The sequence below is a fragment of the Carettochelys insculpta genome, chromosome 32 (assembly GCF_033958435.1).
Source record: "Carettochelys insculpta isolate YL-2023 chromosome 32, ASM3395843v1, whole genome shotgun sequence".
Classification (NCBI taxonomy): Eukaryota; Metazoa; Chordata; order Testudines; family Carettochelyidae; genus Carettochelys; species Carettochelys insculpta.
The window spans coordinates 2,048,218-2,063,071 of NC_134168.1; the positions used below are offsets into that span (position 1 = coordinate 2,048,218).

The following is a 14,854-nucleotide window of genomic DNA, read 5'->3' on the forward strand; positions in this document are numbered from 1 at the left end:
CTTTTATGTAAATTAGGTGGTCATGGGATAGGAGGAAAGATCCTTTCATGGATCGGGAATTGGTTAAAAGACAGAAAACAAAGGGTTGGAATAAATGGTAAATTTTCACAATGGAGGGGGGTAACTAGTGGTGTTCCCCAGGGGTCAGTCCTGGGACCGATCCTGTTCAACTTGTTCATCAATGATCTAGAAAATGAGGTAAGCAGTGAGGTGGCAAAGTTTGCAGATGACACCAAGTTGTTCAGGACAGTCAAAAGCAAAAGGGATTGTGAAGAACTACAAAAAGATCTCAGCAAACTGAGTGATTGGGCAGCAAAATGGCAAATGAAATTTAATGTGGGTAAGTGTAAGGTAATGCATGTTGGAAAAAATAACCCAAATTACACGTACTACATGATGGGGTCAAATTTAGCTACGACAGATCAGGAAAGGGATCTTGGAGTTATAGTGGATAGTTCTCTGAAGACATCCACGCAGTGTGCAGCGGCAGTTAGTAAGGCAAATAGGATGTTAGGAATTATTAAAAAAGGGATCGATAATAAGACAAAAGATATCATACTTCCCCTATATAAAACTATGGTACGCCCACATCTCGAGTACTGCGTGCAGATGTGGTCTCCTCACCTCAAAAAAGATATATTGGCATTAGAAAAGGTTCAGAAAAGGGCGACTAAGATGATTAGGGGCTTGGAAAGGGTCCCATATGGGGAGAGGCTAGAGAGACTGGGACTTTTCAGTTTGGAAAAAAGGCGATTGAGGGGCGATATGATAGAGGTATATAAAATCATGAATGGTGTGGAGAAAGTGAATATAGAAAAATTATTTACCTTTTCCCATAATACAAGAACTAGGGGACACCAAATGAAATTGATGGGTAGTAGGTTCAAAACTAATAAAAGGAAATTTTTCTTCACACAGCGCACAGTCAACCTGTGGAACTCCTTGCCTGAGGAGGCTGTGAAGGCCAGGACTCTATTAGGGTTTAAAAAAGAGCTTGATAAATTTTTGCAGGTTAGGTCCATAAATGGCTATTAGCCAGGGATAAAGTATGGTGCCCTAGCCTTCAGAACAAGGGCAGGAGATGGATGGCAGGAGATAAATCACTTGATCATTGTCTTCTGTTCTCCTTCTCTGGGGCACCTGGCATTGGCCACCGTCGGCAGATGGGATGCTGGGCTTGATGGACCTTTGGTCTGACCCAGTATGGCCGTTCTTATGTTCTTATGTGTGGAATTGGGGAAATAGGCTTTCATAACCTCTCACCTGAGTAAGGAGGGTGACGTGACTAGTTTGTGCATTGGGGCAACTGGGGAATCTGTGGGTTTCCATGTGTGTCTTCTGGCTGTCCAGAGGGGCATCAGAGATACTTTTGTGGCTGGCTTGGTTTGCCTTATTGGCTACGTCTACACGTGCCCCAAACTTCGAAATGGCCATGCAAATGGCCATTTTGAAGTTTACTAATGAAGCGCTGAAATGCATATTCAGCGCTTCATTAGCATGCAGGCGGCAGCGGCGCTTCGAAATTGACGCGCCTTGCCGCCGCGCGGCACGTCCAGATGGGGCTCCTTTTCGAAAGGGCCCCGCCTACTTCGAAGTCCCCTTATTCCCATGAGCTCATGGGAATAAGGGGACTTCGAAGTAGGCGGGGTCCTTTCGAACAGGAGCCCCGTCAGGACACGCCGCGTCAATTTTGAAGCACCGCGGCCGCCCGCATGCTAATGAAGCACTGAATATGCATTTCAGCACTTCATTAGTAAACTTCAAAATGGCCATTTGCGTGGCCATTTCAAAGTTTGGGGCTAGTGTAGACACGGCCTAAGTGTCCTGGTTTTAGGCAATTTACCCAGGATTGGTTCTCCCAGCTCTGACCAGAAACCCTCCACTCCCCAACATATTACAAGTTCCTATTCTAATTTTTCAGGATGGCTGGGAATCAGGACTTCTGGGTTCTTTCCCCACTGTTTCAGCTAGCTGGCTGGGCACCAGAGGCTGAGACTGGAGGTCAGAATACCGGTGTCCAGCACAAAGCCTGGGGCAGGTTCTAGCTGACTTCAGAGCTTAGCTGTGGAATTGCTGAGGGGCAGCCCAGCATGTTCAATACTTGTATGGTAATGAAGGTTCTGGGAGTTCAACTCCCCCAAGGGCTCTGAGCAAGGCTTTCTTTCATTCTGTTTTCCACCCAATAAGTTGCAGGCACTTGCATAGTGGTAGGTGCATTTTATTGTCCATGTGGCATCAGATCCAGCTCTCAGGCAGGTATTTACAGACCATGGCCACGTTCCCTTTCAACCATGTCTTTATGACAATGAAAAGACAGAACAAGCAGCTCTTTAACCATCTCACTCCAGAATGAACATAGACATCCAAGAGAAATTGAGGTTGGCGGAAAGAACAACCGCCAAAGGTCTCAAGATGTCATGAGCAAAGCGTCCCTGGAGTTTCTCAAAAGTGTGGAAGGCAATTTTCTAAAACACCGAGAGTATGTTTTCACTGCCCAGAAGATTGACTCAGTCAGGGTCAATCTTCCAGGGCTTGATCTCTCGCACCTAGTGGGGATGCTATGAGCTATCTGGGGTTAGCCATTGACCCTTTTACTCCTCACTCTCACCAGGAGTAAGGGAGGTCAACGGGAGGGTTTCTCCTCTCGACATCCCTCACTGAGGAAGGCCAGCTATGTTGCTTGCAAGTAAGTCAAAGGGGCTATACTTTTCCATGTGGGCAGCAGACGGTGGCCAGGTGACAGGTCTGGTGCACCATGGCGTGCAGGGCAGTAAGAGAGAAGGGTTGGGTGGGACTGGCCGTGCCGTCAATGGACGCAGGCTATTTTGACGGTTCGTAGTGCACTGGGAAACGCCCCTCACAAGCGATACGGATGCGCTGGGTGTTACTTTTAGCCTTGTAGCTGCAGGGTGGTTTCTGCGACCCTCCCTGCAGCTGGCAGGTGGTGATGGGAAAGGCAGCTTTGCTGTCTCGCAGGTTCCCCTTCGCCGGCGTCCCCCCAGAGCCGCAGACAGTTGTGATCATTTTGGCACTGTCATGGATGAAGGTGTTGGTGAACTTGCAGGTGGGCGAGGTCATTTTCCGGTGCTGCATCATCTGGTTGCAGTAGGTCCTGGAGTCTGGGGCGCTGGTCTTTGGGTAATCAATGTGCTGCCTCACGAACTTCCCATAGCGTGTCTCTGCGCTGGCCAGAGCCAGGCACAGCAGGAGCAGCCAGAGGGGGTACTGCTTCTGCATCATGGTGCCTCTGGTCACCCTGCAGTGGGGAGGAAGGGGACAGATGGACCCACGGGGCAGAGGGGGCCCGTTTGCGCCCTGTGTCCTGCATCTGCTCATCTCCCCCAGCCTCCCCCACGCCCCCAGGAGCTCCTTGAAGATCTCACGCCATATTCCCCAATGGTTGCCCTGCGCAACCTGAGGACCTCACCAATTAACAAAGGAGAACGGTTCCTCTTTCTCTTCAGTGCAGCCTCCGGCGCTGAGAGCCACCACCCAAGCCATCCCCTGGCACACACAGTTCGTTCCATTCCTGGTGCCTCATTGTCCTGCCAAGGACAGACCCAGACGCGTCTGAAGCTGAGCGGTGTCTGACGTTTGTCCATCCAGGTGCAGTGGCAGAGGGCCATGCTGGACATGTGTCAATGGGAAGTGGGCTCAGAGGGACTCACCAGTGACCTGCCTTGCATCACTAGCACACAGAAGAGACTGTGATTTTCCAGTGCAAGGAGCTATTTTGGGAAAAAATGTCCCCAAGTCGGGCCGGTTTGGATACCAAAATCCAGCCCTGAGCTCATGTCAGTGGGGGGTGACTCTGGATTGATCCAGGATCATCAGAAACCACGATTCAGTCCTGATCTCACTGCAGACACTGGTTTCAATTCTACCTAGGTAAGAACGAGAGCGGGTTTTTGCACCCAATAGCCCTTAACCACAGCCTTAGCCTGACTGACTGAACTGGCCATCTTCAGGCAAATAACGAACGCAGAGGAGGAACACCCATGGAGAATTAGAACACAGGATGAAGGTCAGATTACTCACAAAGAACCAACACTGAATTTGAAATCTCCAGTAGATTACAGTGGTCCAACTGGTGAACAAACCAGAACTTCACTTCGAAGGCATAATTAATAATGCCCTTTTCGTAAAAGCATGCGGCTTTCTAAGGAACCATTCTGCATTTTCCTGACTGCCCCAGGGTTTCGCTGCATTTGTCAATAACAGTTTTGCGACCCTTGAAATAACAGCACATTGAATCTGTTGCGTCATTAATGTGACAAGAGAGAGGGATTCACAACCTGTCCTGTGGCCGACAGGATGAGTTTCTGTTTGACTTGCAACTTTATGTGAGTTTGTGGCTTAGGGAGAAGTTCTGGGGAACACCTGTGAGGTACTCAGTGCATGTGTGAGCAGAGAATGGCAGAAAAAGGACCCAGGGCTGGGAGTAGAATCCAGATGGACTGAAATAAGGCACCAGCTTTCAATGATGCAGATGAAGCATCACCAGAACAAACAACCCAGGGAACCAACTCCACCCTCGCCATCTCCAGCTAGCTTACAACCCGGACAGCTCTAACCACCTGTCATAAGCCACGCCTGCGGTTTCAGCCCCACATGACCCAGTTCTCTCCTCTAGCTGGGGTGCTGGTAGAATTGCCTATAACTCACCCAAGTCCTTGTGCCTTGGCTGGTGTTGGGGCGATGGCTCCCAGCCTCTGCAGAGCTGAACCTCTCCCTGATCCTCCGTCCAACTGGGGAACAGGTTATGCAGAGCCCAGCCAGGCACCGAGTTGGGAAATGTGGGAGGAGGCAGCCAGTAAACCACTGGCTTAGCACACTTCCCTGTTCTCTGGCAATTAAAAACAGGGCAGCCAGCCAGGCCTGGTGTGGCACACACTTTACAAGTTTGGCCAGCGATGTGAGCCACACAGCAATATCTCTGGGCGTGTCTGCCCAGCATGTGAGGCTGTGAGTGCCCAACTTAATCTGGGCCACGTGAGGTGTGCTGTTTACCGGGAGCTCGAATTCAGGATGTGACTGAGAGCCTTACAGAACTGCTCAAGCCTCCAGAATACCTCCCCTTCCTACTTCTGCATGTGGGAACTAACGATATGAACAAGACTGCCCTTGAGCGGGTTACTGCGGATTATGTGGCGCTGGGAAGAAGGGTCAAAGAATTTGGAGCACAAGTGGTGTTCTTGTCCATCCTTCCTGTGGAAGGGAAAGGGCTAGATAGGGACCGTCGAATGGAGGACGTAAATGCAGAGTTACGCAGGTGGTGTCAGAGAGAGGGCTTTGAATTCTTTGATCATGGGATGCTGTTAAGAACATAAGAACATAAGAATGGCCATACTGGGTCAGACCAAAGGTCCATCCAGCCCAGCATCCCATCTGCCGATGGTGGCCAATGCCAGGTGCCCCAGAGAAGGAGAACAGAAGACAATGATCAAGTGATTTATCTCCTGCCATCCATCTCCTGCCCTTGTTCTGAAGGCTAGGGCACCATACTTTATCCCTGGCTAATAGCCATTTTATGGACCTAACCTGCAAAAATTTATCAAGCTCTTTTTTAAACCCTAATAGAGTCCTGGCCTTCACAGCCTCCTCGGGCAAGGAGTTCCACAGGTTGACTGTGCGCTGTGTGAAGAAAAATTTCCTTTTATTGGTTTTGAACCGACTACCCATCAATTTCATTTGGTGTCCCCTAGTTCTTGTATTATGGGAAAAGGTAAATAATTTTTCTATATTCACTTTCTCCACACCATTCCTGATTTTATATACCTCTATCATATCGCCCCTCAATCGCCTCTTTTCCAGACTGAACAGTCCCAGTCTCTCTAGCCTCTCCCCCTATGGGACCCATTCCAAGCCCCTAATCATCTTAGTCGCCCTTTTCTGAACCTGTTCCGGGCACAAGGATTATTGGGGAGAGATGGGGTCCACCTAACCAAGACAGGCGGAAGCATGTTCACAAGTAGGCCTGCAAACTTAGTGAGGAGAGCTTTAAACTAGGTTCGCTGGGGGACGGGGACCAAAACCCTGAGGGGAGACAGGAACTTGGAGACTGGGAAGAAATGCAAAGAGGAACGTACAACAAAAGCGGACCCCTGGTTCGAGTAGTGAGGGTGGGGAGATCGACTGGTTATCTGAGGTGTTTGTACACCAATGCCAGAAGCCTGGGTAACAAGCAGGAGGAATTAGAAGCCCTGGCCCAGTCCAAGAACTATGACATGACTGGGATAACAGAGGCTTTGTTGGGATGACTCGCATGACTGGAGCGCTGCCATGAAAGGGAATAAACTGTTCAGGAAGAGCAGGGAAGGGAGAAAAGGAGGAGGGGTTGCATTGTATGTAAGAGAGCACTATGATTGCTTGGAACTCCCGTACATAGGGGGAGAAAAGCCTCTTGAGAATCTATGGGTCAAGCTTAGTGGTGTAGGCAGCACCAGAGATGTGGTGGTTGGTGTCTGCTACAGGCCGCCAAATCAGGATGATGAGGTAGATGAGGCTTTTTTTGGACAATTGAGAGAAGTTTCCTTATCACGGGCTCTCGTTATCGTGCAGGAGTTCAATTACCCTGACATCTGTTGGGAGACCAATACGGCGGTACACAAGCAGCCCAGGAAATTTCTGGAGAATGTTGGGGGTCACTTCTTGGTACAAGTGCTGAAGGACCCGACCAGAGGTCGTGCACAGCTCGACCTGCTGCTTACAAACAGGGAGGAACTAATAGGGAGGGTAGAGGTGGGGGACAACCTGGGAAGCAGTGATCACGAGATGGGAGACTTCAGGATCCTGACCAAAGGAAGGAAAGACAGCAGCAAATTACACACCTTGGACTTCAGAAAAGCAGACTTTGACTCCTGCAGGAACCTGATGGGCAGAATCCCCTGGGATGCTACCATGAAGGGAAAAGGAGCCCATGAAAACTGGCAGTATTTTAAAGAAGCCCTGTTGAAGGCGCAGAAAGAAACTGTCCTGATGCGCAGCAAAAGAAGTAAATATGGTAGGAGACCAGACTGGCTTAATGGGGAAATCCTTGGAAAACTTAGGCACAAAAAGGGAGCTTACAAAAAGTGGAAATTTGGACAGATATCTAGGGAGGGGTATAAACGTACAGCTCGAGAATGCAGGGCAGTTATCAGGAAGGCGAAAGCCCAACTGGAATTGCGACTCACGAGGAATGCGAAGGATAACAAGAAAAGTTTCTACCGGCATGTTACCAAGAAGAAGGTGATCAGAGAGGATGTGAGGCCCTGACTGGATGAGGGAGATAACCCAGTGACAGATGATGTAGGGAAAGCTGAAGTCCTGAATGCTTTCTTTGCCTCTGTCTTCAAAGACAAGGACAGCTCCCGGACTAATGCAATAAGTGATGCATTGTGTGATGAAGGTGGACAGCCTTTGGTGGGGAAAGAACAGGTTAGGCGCTATCTAAAAAAGCTAAATGTACATGAAACCATCGGTCTGGACCTAATTCATCCGAGGGTTCTGAGGGAGTTGGCGTATGTCGTAGAAGAGCCCTTGGCCGTTATCTTTGAAAAGTCGCGGAGATCAGGATTGATCCCAGATGATTGGAAAAAGGCAAATGTAGTGCCCATCTTTAAAAAAGGGAAGAAGGATGATCCAGGGAACTATAGGCCGGTCAGTCTTACATCAGTCCCTGGAAAACTCATGGAGGGGCTCCTCAAGGAAGTCATTTTGAGGCACTTGGAGGAGGGGAAAGTGATCAGGAATAGTCAGCATGGATTCATGAAGGGCAAGTCATGCCTGACCAATCTGATTAGTTTCTATGATGAGATAACTGGCTCTGTGGACAGGGGAAAATCAATGGATGTGATTTATCTGGATTTTAGCAAAGCTTTTTACAGGGTCTCCTACAATATTTTTGTCGACAAGTTAAAGGAACGTGGATTGGATAAATGGACGGTAAGATGGATAGAAAGCTGGCTAGAAGGTCAGGCCCAGAGGGTAGTGATCAACAGCTCGATGTCGGGATGGCGGTCGGTTTCTAGTGGAGTGCCCCAAGGTTTGGTTCTGGGTCCTGTTCTGTTCAACATATTTATCAGTGACCTGGATGAGGGGTTGGATTGCGTCCTCAGCAAGTTTGCGGATGACACTAAGCTAGGGGGAGAGGTAGATACGCTGGACGGTAGGGACAGGGTCCAGACTGACTTAGACAAATTGGAAGACTGGGCTGCAAGAAATCTGATGAGGTTCAATAAGGGCAAGTGCAGAGTCCTGCACTTGGGCCGGAAGGGGCTGGAAGAATCCCAAGCATTGTTACAGGCTGGGGTCCGACTGGCTCGGTAGTAGTTTTGCAGAAAAGGAGCTGGGAGCTGTAGCGAATGAGAATCTGGACATGAGTCAACAGTGTGCCATTGTAGCCAAGAAGGCTAATGGCATATTGGGTTGCATCAAGAGGAGCAATTGCCAGTAGATCCAGAGAAGTGATTATTCCTCTTTATTCGGCTTTGGTGAGGCCGCATCTGGAGTACTGTGTCCAGTTCTGGGCCGCCATTTATAGGAAGGACGTGGACACACTGGAGAGGGTCCAGCGGAGGGCGACCAAAATAATTTGGGGGCTGGAGCATATGACCTATGAAGAAAGGTTGAGGGAATTGGGACTGTTTAGTCTGCAGAAGGGAAGCCTGAGGGGGGGCTTGATAACAGCCTTCAACTTACTGAAGGGAGGCTGCAAAGAGGCTGGAGAGAGGCTGCTCACAGTGGTCACGGATGGCAGAAAACAGAACAATGGTCTCCAGTTGCGGTTGGGAAGGTCCAGGTTGAACATTAAGAAAAACTTTTTCGCTAGGAGGGTGGTGAAGCATTGGAATGGTCTCCCCAGGGGAGTAGTGGAGTCTCCATCCCTGGAGGTGTTTAAGTCTCACCTCGACAAAGCCCTGGCGGGGCTGATCTGATGGGTTTGGTCCTGCTCAGAGCAGGGGGCTGAACTCGATGGCTTTTTTAGGTCTCTTCCAGCTCCATTGTTCTATGATTCTATGATTCTATGACTGCACCAGCGCCAGCTGGTCAAGGACTCTGGGACCTGCTTTGGTTGTGTCCAGGCCAACACGTCCCCATTGCGGTTGTGACCTGTGCAATCTAGACTAATGCTGGTGTAGGAACGCCCTCCTGTCCTGCACACACGCCGTGAGTAGCAGATGGACCCGTCCTGACCCACCGGCACCATCCCACTCCAGTCCCAGCCTGGAAACTCCCACTTCTGCTGGTGCCCCCAACCCACAGCCGCCTGCTCATTCTGCTCTGATGAACTGAACCCTCTCTCTCTGCCAGTGCTCCTGAATCATGACCTACAGCCCAGCCGTCCCAGCCCTGGCCTCTGTCCCAGCCATTCAGAGCAACTGGGGCAGAGCTGTCCATCAGGAGTTACGGCTGCTTTGCAAACTGGGACTCTTTCGCCATCGCTTCTTTGCGTTACAAGCTTCTGAGATCACTGAAGTCCTTCCTTCAATGAGGCAGTTGTCTCGGGGCCTCTTACAGCCCTGCTTATCCGTGGCTGCGGGAGCGTTGGTAGACTGATGTGTAGCTTTCGTTTATACCCGTGCTGGCTGGTCAGGGGATGCGTGAGGCTCTTGCACCTTTCAGAACATGGGGGCACTCAGGAAGCTGCAAGCCAGGATCTTCTGTCCCAACCGGCAATTACTTCTGGGCTTTCGGAGATAACAGCAGTGATCCTGTGGGACGCTGGAGCCCCAGCTCATGAAGCCACACACCAGCCACTTCCACAGCCCCAGGAGAAGGTCAGTCACTGGATCATCAGGTGATGAATGTGCTTTTGTTAGACCAAAGGGTCAGGATTCTGCAACGGGGGGGGGACCGGTAGTCAACCAGCGTCTCTCGCATTTTGGTTTCCTGCCATAGAAACCCCTTTCCTTCCTCCTTCATGCACTCCTTTTTCTGCAGGACTTTCTGGGTCTTACTCGATGGCACTGCAGCATTCTTTGATAGTGGGGGTGCTGAAAGCCAGGGTCAGAGAATCACAGACTCCTAGGGTGGAAGGGACCTCGAGAGGTCATTGAGTCCAGCCGTCTGCCCACAGCAGGACCAACCACTGCTAAATCATCTCAGCCAGGGCTTTGTCCAGCCTGGTCACAAAAACCTCTAGGGATGGAGATCCCACCACATCTCTTGGTAACACATTCCAATGCTTCACCACCCTCCTAGTGGCATAGTTTTTCCTAATATCCGACCTACACCTCTCCCTCTGTAACTTGAGACCATTGTGTTCTGCCATCTGTCACTGCAGAGAACAGCCTCTCTCTATCCCCTTTTAGAGCCCCCCTTCAGGAAGTTGAAGGCTGCTATCAAATCCCCCCTTGTTCTTCCCTTCTGAAAACTAAAAATATCCCCAAATCTCTCAGCTTCTAATCGAAGATCATGTGCTCCAGCCCCTTCATCATTTTGGTTGCTGGACCCTCTCCAGTGCATTCACATCCTTTCGGTACTGGGGGTGACCAGATGTGGCCTCACCAGTGCCGAGCAGAGGGGACTAATAACTTCTCTAGCTCTGCTGGAAATGCTCCTCCTAATGCACCCCAATGGGCCGTTGGCCTTCTTGGCTACAAAGACACACTGTTGACTCATATCCAGCATCTCCTCCACTGTAATCCCCAGGTCCTTTTCTGTTGCACTGCTACTTAGCCAGTCGGTCCACAGCCTGTAACAACGCTTGGGATTCTTCCATCCCAAGGGCAGGGCTCCACACGTCTGCTTGTTGAACTTCATCAGGTTTCTCTTGGCCCAACTCTCCAATGTATCTAAGTCACTCTGGACCTTGTCCCAACCTTCCATCACATCTACCTGTCCCCTTTCAAAAATATTTTCTGTCGTGCTTTCAAAGATATGATGACCTTGTAGCAGAACATAAACAATTTCCTTATCTCGTTATTAAGTGGCAGGAGCTGCCTGTGGGAGGCGACAGCGGGGAAGAACCGAGGCCAAGGACCGAGGGGTATCAGAACAATTTGTCTGGGTAAGAACTAGACAGAGGGAGGAGGGGGAATGAGTTAAGACTGAAGAGCCTCGAATAGATTTGCAACTTTCCAGGCTAGGTATGGGTTTGGATGGTGCCACTGAGTCAGGGCTCACGGTGACCCCATTCCTCCCTGGCAAATGGGACAAAGGCGGGATGAGGGGTCTGGCTGGCGCGAACTGGAACTGGGCTGCTGAGTGGAGTAGTCTGATCTGGCTGGAGATGGAGAAAAGGGGGGCCATGGCCTGGCTCGGGGACCCCTCCTGGGCCCTGCTCCCCACAATGGATGGTACTGATGTCTTCTGGTTCCTGTGCTGACCAGTCCGTTCTCCACTGTGTCCCTGTAGCCTAATAACCCTTCTGTTCTCCCTGCAGAGTGAGAGTCACCTCTGCCTGTGGGTGGGGTTAGGGCCTGGTGAACCCCACACTCCGTGACACATCCATAAAGTAACTATTCCACATTGTTACCTATTTAAACTCACAGAAACAAAGACATTAGTTTAAATTCACCACTCAGAGCTTTTTAGGTTACTCCTAACAAAGTCCACTGTTTTTTTGAAACAGGGAATGCGACAGGTTAAATCTCTCTTGTCCGGCAGCCTCAGGACCTTACAGGTGCCAGAGGAGAGAATTTGCTGGACCACAGAGGTCAGTGTTGTCTAACACATCTTCAACAGGGGTAAATTACAACTAAATAACAGCACAGAACCGCGGGAGACAGGACTCTTAGCTGGAGAAAACTTTATGGGACCACAGGAAACCTGGCCAGGGACATGATAAGTGGTCATGTGGCTAACTAAAACCATGCTAGATTATAGATGTATGATCTTGGTATGATCTTTATAGCCAGTCGTGCTTATGAAATTTCCCTATGGCTATGTCTACACTAGAAGCATCTGTCTAGAGAAGTTCCTGTCCAAAGAGATTATCTTACAAAACTTCTGTAGACAGACTGCATCTACATGTAAAAGCGGATCGGTCTTTTGATCCGCTCTGTCGAGAAAAGGGCCACCTCCCCCACTCACACCTTCCCCCAGAGCATCTACACGGCTTTTTTGGCAACGGCGGTGTGAGTTTTGTCTACAAAAATCTCTAGCTTTGATGTAGTCTGTATGTTTCTGCTAAAATATGTTTCCAAAGACTTTAGGAATAACAAAGGATTTTATGTGTTAGTAATGTATTGATTTTGGAAGAGGGTTCTCTTAAAACTTGTTCATCCAATAGTGGGAAGCAAAAGGAAACTCATTTGTCCAGCTAATTAGGAGAAAAGAAGTATTATCCCTTTCACGGGATAATAAGAGAGTAGGGATAGAGGGAATGGACAGGAAGATTTTGGAAACAAGTTCTTATGCTATAGAAATTAAAATTAAAATGTGTATTGTAGACCAGTGAGGACTTTCGAAGGCTTATTTAAAAAAACCTGTGTGTCTGAAGATTTAAGCATTATAGGCTGAAGCTGAATACTCAGAATGAACATCGAAATACCTAGGCAAGGATTCCTTTTGGAGATGTAACTTTTATAATTGTCAGCCACAAGGCAATGGAAAAGTGGAAGCAAGTCTTAAGCTAAGGTGTTGTAGACACAGTAGCGCCCAACGGCTTTTGTCAGAAAATCGATTTGGCGCTTGCCTGTTAAACGGGCTCATTATTACTCAAATGGCTCTTTCTCAGCTTCAGTATTATGATAATAGGTCTGCCAAGCTGGATGGCTTCTCAGTTTCAAGCTAACAGACCCAGTCGCCGGTCTCCACCTACCTGCTGTGGGAGCCTTCGGGAAAGACTGGAATAGGGACCAGATTGAGCCCTAAGAGCCAGGGGAGCCATCGCTTCCCTTTGCCTTTATACCCTCCGCCCGTGCGTGGTGTGAAGGTGCACCAAAGTCAGGGCCCCCGGTGCGCAGATCCCAAATGAGAGCAGGATTCTCCTGCACCCAGGCCTGCAGTCATCCCACCAGCTGGTGCCATCCCTCCTCTGACCCACAAGGCTCCACTCCCAGCCCGGAGCTGGGAGACCCCCCCCAGGAGTCCCGATTCCCTCCCTGCCCTGCTCCAACCACTCGACTCCCCTCTGCTGCCAGACCCTGGATTGTGCTAACTAACTGCAGGTTAGTGCAGGGACTGAGGTAGCTACAGGACTCCCACAGTCTAGTCCCAAGGCTGGGGAAGAGGTGGTCCAAAGCCTGGAGACCTTCCCTAGAAAGCCACCTGCATTTCCAGCGCACACCCCGGCTGCTTTGCAGGGATATGTTTATTGACGTTCGGAAGCACAGCAAGTTGCAGGCAGAAGGGCAACGTTGTGAGACAATGAAGTGAATAAGAGCAGGTGCCAATGAATGGTGATGAATGTCAGAGTTGGCCACAATCAGGCTGCACACACAATAACGGAAGGAACAAAGAGACGCCCTGTGGCATCTTATAGACTAACAGATTTTTGGAGCATGAGCTTTCGCGGGCAAAGACGCGTGTCAGAAGGGTAACACTGATGGCTGCGTCTGTGGTTGTGTGGCAGAAAGCAGTACACAATGGAAAAGCAGTGGCTGTTCTGTATAATGGGCACAGGGCAGCAGAGGGTGGGGCTTGGAGACTCCTGAAGAATCAGACCAGTGTTGGGCTGCAGGCGAGGAGCCGGGTGTTATGACTAATGTGGAAGGGTCACAGCAGGATTAGGGAAAGCTACAGGTAACCGGTCCCCCGAAGACTTTCACCTGTTCCCTACTCCAAGCGTAGGGGTCTCCTGGTCCCCAGAAGGCGGACAGGGAGCCTTCTCCTGCAGCAAACGACAATTGGATGGACTCGGTGTAAGCATTCCCCTCCAAGTTACGTTTGCACAGGGTGAGTTTGAAGGGATGCTTGCTCACGCGCCAGCACCCTGAGATGGGACTCCACCCACTAACGCAGACACGGTTGAGCTGTGCAATGGGGGCATGAATGAAGATGTTGTTCCTCCCTGGAATTCCCGGGCCCGGGTTTGCAGTTCGCGGTCAGGGGAGGAAGGCGGGGTAGGCGGGGTGGTGGTAGATGGGGGAATGGCCGGAGGATTGATGTTGAGGATAACTGGGGTCTTTGGGTTGTCCCAGTGCTGCTTGAGGAACTGCTCATTCATCATGGTTGTGCTCTGCCCAAGGGCCAGGGCCAGCCAAGATGCCAGCAGGATGAGGGATGGCAGGAGCACCAGGTAGGAGCCTTTCCAGACCATGGCTGTGGGGAGATGCAGTGGGGAGAGGGGGGAGATGGAAGGACACAGAGAGAGGTGGACATTTACCCCTTCATAGATCCTCTTGGGCCTGAGCCTCTCCTGTTAATGCCTCCCAGCTCACTCTGCCCCCAGATCCCACCCCCTCCCACTACCCCCTCGCACCCTGCCCAGAGGAGACTGATACCAATCTTTTCCTTCCATGCCTTTGTGTGTCTCAGGTCCTTGGCTGCTGTATGAGCTGGTAGAAAACAACGAGCGCGTGAGTATCCTGTGTAACCCCCCAACAATGACGTCTTTTGGCTACCCCAATCCATTTTGAAAAACCCTGATTCAAAATCTAAACCGTGGGAACTTTTCTCCTCTTTGTCAGGTAGCATTCTTCTTCATTGGCATTGTGCTTGTTCTCCATGGGAAGATTTGTGGGATGGTTGGCACATGACAGCTGTCCTGCTCTGTCAGCAACGAGAATTGTTCAACGGTGGGGTTGACTCCTCTCTGCGTCCTGCTGGCTTGGGCAAACGGCCAACTCATTGGGTGCCGAGAGAGCCCCCAAAGATAAGCAAATCAGAGAAAGATCCAAGCCACCAGGCACAGACCTAGCTTCTCCAGATCAGAGGTCTATAATTTATCTGACTCACATGCGCTTGTTACAATGGGCGCGACTTG

At 50.2% G+C, this 14,854-nt stretch overlaps 1 protein-coding gene across 1 annotated transcript; it reads right to left on the minus strand.

Annotated features, from left to right (window-relative positions):
* Nucleotides 1-2,820: 2,820 nt before the first annotated feature.
* On the minus strand, nucleotides 2,821-14,188 carry LOC142004524 (angiogenin-like). The gene is made up of 2 exons (XM_074982169.1): nucleotides 13,887-14,188; nucleotides 2,821-3,256 (listed from the first exon to the last, which is right to left on the minus strand). The coding sequence occupies exons 1-2, from the start codon at nucleotides 14,186-14,188 to the stop codon at nucleotides 2,821-2,823; spliced, it is 738 nt and encodes a 245-aa protein (XP_074838270.1).
* Between the last annotated feature and the right edge of the window lie 666 nt (nucleotides 14,189-14,854).